This window comes from Diadema antillarum, unplaced genomic scaffold (genome assembly GCF_040938485.1).
Source record: "Diadema antillarum isolate AM-2024a unplaced genomic scaffold, OU_Dant_1.0 seq00000975_RagTag, whole genome shotgun sequence".
Classification (NCBI taxonomy): Eukaryota; Metazoa; Echinodermata; class Echinoidea; order Diadematoida; family Diadematidae; genus Diadema; species Diadema antillarum.
The window spans coordinates 810,332-817,784 of record NW_027271817.1 but is presented as its reverse complement, the minus strand read 5'-3'; the positions used below and the strand labels follow the sequence as shown (position 1 = coordinate 817,784).

At 39.8% G+C, this 7,453-nt stretch overlaps 1 protein-coding gene across 1 annotated transcript in view; it reads right to left on the bottom strand.

The window, feature by feature from the left end:
• The window catches only part of LOC139742034 (rhophilin-1-like), a 66,330-nt gene continuing 58,877 nt past the window's right edge, over positions 1-7,453 (bottom strand). The window contains exons 9-14 of the mRNA XM_071652596.1: positions 6,558-6,726; positions 3,772-3,885; positions 3,108-3,302; positions 2,619-2,695; positions 1,472-1,618; positions 1-697 (exon numbers count right to left, since the gene is read on the bottom strand). Of these exons, the coding sequence (XP_071508697.1) occupies positions 224-697; positions 1,472-1,618; positions 2,619-2,695; positions 3,108-3,302; positions 3,772-3,885; positions 6,558-6,726 (1,176 nt within the window). The 3' untranslated portion in view covers positions 1-223. The remainder of the gene's footprint in view (positions 698-1,471; positions 1,619-2,618; positions 2,696-3,107; positions 3,303-3,771; positions 3,886-6,557; positions 6,727-7,453) is intronic.

Sequence of the window (7,453 nt, the reverse complement as noted above, 5' to 3'; positions counted from 1 at the left end):
ATGTAAAAGAAATAATAAGAGTTTTATCACTACTTCTCTGGAAAGGCGGGATCCTGAAGTTGAACTTTTCATGGTTGTACCTTTTGTTTCTTGCAATCCCATCTCCCAATCATGGTTATGACACAAGCCAGAAAACTTGGTTTCACACTGAAAATCTTCTCCATTTGGCATTTCCATCTCATTTTCTTCTACATAGAGTTTGATAAGGGCAGCCTTGCACACTTCAGTACAGCTGAGCTGGTGAGCCCTGAACACTTTTCCTCTTTCGGTCATCAGCACTATTCTTCTCTGCTTTCTTAGCCTTCTTCTTCCCTGTGCTGTTCTTTCCATCCGTTGAGATTGATGTCAATGAGTCCTTGGCCTTTCCACCTTTCCCTGATCCCTTCTGCCCCTGAGCATCTTTTTGAGTCTTCCTTGGAGGTTGCTGCCTTTCAAGTGATGAGTCTGATGTGGTGGATCCATTGACAGGTGACCTTGAGTCTCGAGAGGCGTTAGGGGAGGGGCCATCGGGACTCTTGACTTCTTTGCGCCGTATGTCCTGGGGATGGAGGAAGTTCTTGTCGAGTGGAGAAACGAGTTCTAGTTTGATGCGCTGGGGTGAGGCCAGGATACTCTTCACAACCTCCTCATGCTTGGCCCACTTGACATCCTGGTCATTGACACCGATGATGAAGTCCCCTTCCTTGACTCCGCTGGCCTGATCGACATCGTGAAGTGAGGACAAGGAAAAAAATCACATTTACAAATGTGTCATCACCATACATGTAATTGGATCATTGTACACCTTAACAGCAGTACATATTTCAATATATGTTCACATGCATCAAAGAATCAGTGTTGTCACTATCCCATCTCCAGGTTGGGGCTGGCTCTTGAAGTGAAAAACATCAAATCAATGATGGTGGACTGCAGATCCTTGCACAGTAATATACTAAACAATTTCAAATTCCACTTGGCAAAATTACTTCAGAAATCCTTTCTCTATGGTATTAGGTGTGATCAAGCAGGCCTTCCTAACTCCACCACTTAACTGCCAACAAAGCATGATGCATCTCCTCACTTACTACATGGAAGAGATTTATCCTGGTTTGCAATTCTAACCTTCAATATCTAAATGGGACAGGTTGAAATGGACAGTTTATCGGTGATGAAGCGTAACACTCAGACATAGGACAGTTACGGGACAGTGGTCAAAATCCTCTTCAGTTCTCAAATTGATTAAGAATGGGCAAGGAAAGTCACTCAACCAAGATACACACACCATACTACCAATTATGTGTTCTCAGAAAAAAAAATGTCTGCCTAATAAACAAATCCTTCATATACTCATTGCAAAAGCCTACTACCAAACTGTCACAAGTGCCTGCCTACACGAGTATAAAATCCATGGAAAAATGTGTTTTTCATGTATAATTTGTGACCTTTTTTCTCTCTAAATCATTATAACATTTGGACGTTGGTCAATACTCACTGCAGCAGCATAGCCAGGGTCCACCTGAGCAATGATGACCGGTGAGTCTCCCCGTACTGTGAAGCCATACCCTCCCATCCCTCTAACAATCTCTACAATACGAGGTGCTGTCCACTGGTTTCTGGCATTGAAGATGGCAAGAGGACCCTGTGTGCAAACAGACATCACAATCATAAAATCAACATCAGTACTTTCCCAGTTATCCCTCTTTTTCATTTCATTTCTAAACAGCAAACACAATTTACCTAGAAAACTCATTTCACTGAACATGGTTACATTTGTGTTGATTCTGCATCCCATTTGATGGCAAGAGTTTGCAAGTTACTGCATAGCAGTACAAGAAAGTCATTGAATATACATTGCTCAGCTGTTATAATAACTTTGGCTTGCTCCTGGTGCCACAAACATTCAATCATATTATGAACCTGATTAACAGATCCTTATTTTTTTGATGCAGCTATGTTAATTCAGTTAAATTTGTTTTAACTACTCATCGACTTGAATCCACTCTGTATTCATAAATTATCAAAAAACAGTGTAAGTCTGATAGAAACTATCAAAACTCAAAGAGTACCTTGGACAACATATTGTGTAGAGCCAAATCTATAATTAAATAAGAAAGATTGAATAACATATCATTCCCAAAACAACAGAAAACCTTTCTGATCTTCATTGATATAAATTATGACGAAACTCTCAACAAAAAACTACAAGTTAGTAATACAATTCTGAGCTGATTTCAGTATACATTGGACCCCCATTATAATGAAGTCCTCGGGACCAGCAGTTTTTTTTCGTTATATCGAAATTTTGTTATATCCGAACAAATAAAACAACAAAAAACAAGGAGCAGATAATTTTGCGGCCTGAATTTTAGTTCGTTGTAACCGGAATTTTGTTATAACCGTGTTTGTTATAACTGGAGTGCACTGTATATCAAATCAATCTATTCTCCAACAGAGAACTGTGTCCTATAATGAAAAGAAAATAATAGATATGTTTTATCCTATTAAAATTTCATCACTAAGGCAACAAAGTACAAACCACTTCACCCTTCCCATGAATACAGATATATTTCCCTGGACACACAGCAAACCTTTGTAATTATCAGTTCTTTACATACTGAAAAACTTCAAAGCATACTCACAAGATTGTGGAAGATGTCATGGACTTTGACTGTTGTGAAATCTGGAACTTGTGGCTGAGCAATTCTTTGAGTTTTACCTGTTGGTTAAGTAGAACAAGAAAATATTATTATAGAAATCCATCAAACATACCCTATGTAGAGTCCAAAATTGTTTGCACTCTACAAGTAAAGACTAAAACACATCAGTAACATATATATATGTATATATATATATATATATATATTTTTTTTTTTTTTTTTTTTTTTTAACTTAACCTTAACATGGCCATAATATCTCTGCAGAGATCATCTGCTTTTTTTCATCAAACACAAAATCATCTCTGCATTAATATGTAATACTAAAGCCACTTCATTCCATTTTGTAGCAGTTTCTGAAGTATGTTCATAAATCTTGTCTTCATTGGAAGCAGGTGGGGTAGTCACAATACCACACATGCTCACAGAGCTGTGAGAATGAAAAGTTGAGTAGATATCCAGATATTTTCTTACTCTGTATAACAGGGGCATCTGGTAGCTCAAAGAAGTCATCCTCTTCATCCAGGGTTTCGTAGCGGCTCATAGAGTAGCCATGGAACTGCTTGAGGACCTCCTTCAGTGTATCAATCTTGCGCAGCTGTTTCGAGAGGTCATGAACTCTGAGAGCTTCTTCATGGAGCATCAGGGCCTGTCTGATGTGAGCCTTGCCTGTCATAGCAACAACATTATTAAAGCATATATTACTATTCATTGATCCATTGGGACTACCTTTCAACAAATGCAATTGGCAACCCCCCACCTGTGAATTTTCAAAAACTTCTTTTTTCTAAATAATATTTTGAACATCGCTTGAAACCTACAAAGGTGATATTTGGAAAAATAAATGTGAGGACAAATGTCATCTTGTGTCCATACATTGGCTCCAAGCATTTCTACATTATGTACTGTTGACAAAAATTACATCAATTTGATCTGATATACTGCTTATTTTGCATCGTATGTTGAATAAGAAAATGTAACACATAAAGAGACTTCAGAGTGAATTATATCTCTCTCTAATCTGGTTACATGAAGACAGGCTTGCTGTCCATTCATTATGCCTGGTCTCCTACTTAAAGAGAGGACCCTAGTAACATGGGGGAAGCTGGGTGATATCTGCTGCCCTCAGTGGTCTCACCTAATCGTTTCCGTTCCTCCCATGTCTGAGGAGGGTTGACATCTGTCTTATCTGCGTTGGTGTTGTACATGGATGGGAAGAGCCTCAGCAGGGTCTCCATGTCATAGTCATTGTCTGTAGTTTGCCAAACAGGTGGGAGGAAAGAAAAACTAAGGTCAGGGTTGGTAGTCTTTATTATGACCCCTGACTGTCTCTTGTAATGTAACACACTGCCTATGGGAATTCATTCAGTGCTGTACAAAGTGTATGGCTACTTTGGAATAGAAGAGGTTTACTTTAGAATAGAAGAGGTTAACTCTAAAGCCATCGAGTACATCACAAACCATAACAGGAATGTACACTATCTCCATTCCCCAGAGAACACTCATTGTCTGGTTCTGTGGGATAGAAGGTTGAGATCTTTCCCTGGTTCTGTGGGATAGAAGGTTGAGATCTTTCCCTGGTTCTGTGGGATAGAAGGTTGAGATTTTTCCCTGGTTCTGTGGGATAGGAGGTTGAGATCTTTCCCTGGTTCTGTGGGATAGAAGGTTGAGATCTTTCCCTGGTTCTGTGGGATAGAAGGTTGAGATTTTTCCCTGGTTCTGTGGGATAGGAGGTTGAGATCTTTCCCTGGTTCTGTGGGATAGAAGGTTGAGATCTTTCCCTGGTTCTGTGGGATAGAAGGTTGAGATTTTTCCCTGGTTCTGTGGGATAGAAGGTTGAGATCTTTCCCTGGTTCTGTGGGATAGAAGGTTGAGATCTTTCCCTGGTTCTGTGGGATAGAAGGTTGAGATCTTTCCCTGGTTCTGTGGGATAGAAGGTTGAGATCTTTCCCTGGTTCTGTGGGATAGAAGGTTGAGATCTTTCCCTGGTTCTGTGGGATAGAAGGTTGAGATCTTTCCCTGGTTCTGTGGGATAGAAGGTTGAGATCTTTCCCTGGTTCTGTGGGATAGGAGGTTGAGATCTTTCCCTGCATTTTATTTTCATACGTGAGGAACAAGTTACTTCGGAGAATTAGTGTCATATGAACATTATGACTACTCCTCATATACAAACAGCTTCCTGTGTATAAACATGTAAACTGGAAAGAGCTGACCATGCACCATACATCAAACTTTTTGTCAAAAAGAAGAAGAAACTAGAAATATCACTTAAGGTGATTAATACCCCCGCCCCGTGACGACAGTCTTACCCGAGGAATTATCTTTTCTTGATCTTCTGCCATTTAAATGCCGTTACCATGGCAACGCAGCTTCCGACACATCCAAAAAATATGTCTTGCACATCTTCCCACCAAGACTATTGTGTGTGCCACATATTTCATAAGCTTTTGTCAAAAACTGAGGAAGTAGTTCAATCCACAAGATCTTTCCTTGATCTTCCGCCATTAATATGCCGTTACCATGGCAACGCAGCTTTCGACACGTCCAAAAAATATGTCTTGCACATCTTCCCACCAAGACCAATGTGTGTGCCACATTTCATGAGCTTCAGTCGAATACAGAGGAAGTAGTTCAATCCGCAAGATCTTTCCTTGATCTTCTGCCATTAATATGCCGTTACCATGGCAACGTACTTTTGGGTACTGTCAAAAAATGCGTCTTGCACATCTACAACCAAAGGCACACATCTGTACCAAGTTTCATGGAAATTGGGCAAAAACTGAGGAAGTAGTTTGCAACACAAAATTTTCCATCATTTTGGCTCATAATATGTGAGCTGTTACCATGGCAACATACTTTTTGTCACTGTCAAGAAATGTGTCATGCTGACCTATATCCTAAGACAAACATTTAATATGAATTCCATGAGAATTGGAAGAACACTGATGAAGCAGTTTTGCCATGAAGCATTTTGCCCTATATTTTACCAATAACATGCCGTTACCATGGCAACGCACTTTTTGCCACTGCGGAAATATGTGTCTTGCACATTAACATATTCAGATGAACATCTGTACCTAATTTCATAAAAATTGATCAAAAACTGTGGGAGGAGTTTGCGACGCAAGATTTGTACCCATTTTTGCCCATAATATGCCGTTACCATGGCAACGTACTTTTGGGTACTATCAAAAAATACGTCTTGCACATCTACAACCCAAGGCACACATCTGTGCCAAGTTTTATGGGAATCGGTTGAAAACTGAGGAAGTAGTTCGCGACGCAAGATTTGCAACGGACCGACCGCCCGACCGCCCGACCGACCGCCCGACCGACCGCCCGACCGCCCGACCGCCCGACCGCCCGACCGCCCGACCGTCCGCTGATTCGTATATACCCCCTTCAAACTTCGTTTGGCGGGGGTATAAAAAATAGTGAGAGAAACAACTTCCATATTTAAGAATGACTACAGGTTTTCAGGAGATGCCAATTGTGGCACTTCCAAACTGCAGTGGTACAAGTTTATGCCATTTTAAGAGGAGCATATCTGAATTTGCAGACACCTTAAGTCTAATTTAATACTGATTTATCTTTATAAAGCTTATTATCAAAAGACATTGACTGTAATAGTCAATTTTATGTCATGCACTTCATCTACTGCACACCCTTGACAACAGCTTACATTATAAAGCTGATAACTTTCAGACTGTGGCAGCAGTCTACAAACTCATTCATTTTGACTTATCAAGGTTACAAAATATCAACGCTTCTTTCTCTTTTCTCTTCCATAATTATGGCAAATTCTAATGTCTTTACAGCAATGATGCATGTTTTCTTTAAGATCAAGTGTGTTTGAGTTCAGTTATTTCCATTTCTATTTGACTAATGCTTTCTGTCCATTAGGTGCTAAGATCTTCAACCCACCTTGCTGGTTCTTGCTGGGCCCTACCACTGCTACAGCCGCATAGTGGTGTGCCCTGGCCTTGAAATGTTGAGACTTGACAAGGACCATAGAGATCCAGGAGTAAGGGATGTAGTCTTTCACTGTTTCCTGCATCATTAGTTTGTGTACCTTGGTGTACATATCAGCCACCTACACAAGCAAATGAATAATATGGTGTTAGACATTTCTACAAACAATCAATCTTTAGGGGAACTTTACAAAATTATTCAAGAGCTATCATAACACCTCAATCCTATGACTAATATGCAGACATTGCAGCGAATACATTTGAATCTTTTTTCAACCAGCGTTAGTATATTCATTGGAATTACAAGTAAGAGAGTCTTCTTTGAAATAGATAAAGCAGTAATCTGAAAAAGGCTTAACTGCAAGATCTGAGATTTGGAAGTAACCCTGACTGTCAGCACACTGCAATCTTAGAAGCTGATATGTTTCTATCAGTTAATGAATTTTGTGAGGAACAAAACAATAAGATATCATTGCCAATGGAGTCAATCAGCCCTAAAGAGCTGGTGATATGAACTATGAATTGCTGGATTGGTGATTAGTTCATCAACTCCATTCTTGTGAACATAGAGCCTCGGTCTTGTGATACAGATTGGGTGCAATGACAATTTTTCCACCTCTCCTCAGACTTTACATAAACTTATGAATTCATGCCGTAGATTGAATTAGTCTGAAAAACAAGTTGTCTGACTCAATCAAATTGATTAATGCTGTCAGCTGTTTTTCAAAAGCTGAAGGAGACCAGACATCACTTCTTCAAAACATTCTCTCTTTCCCCTTGTTCATTATTATTTTTCACCACCACTCAGCTGCAGCCATACATGCACTCCACTAAAGTGCGTCTACCTCT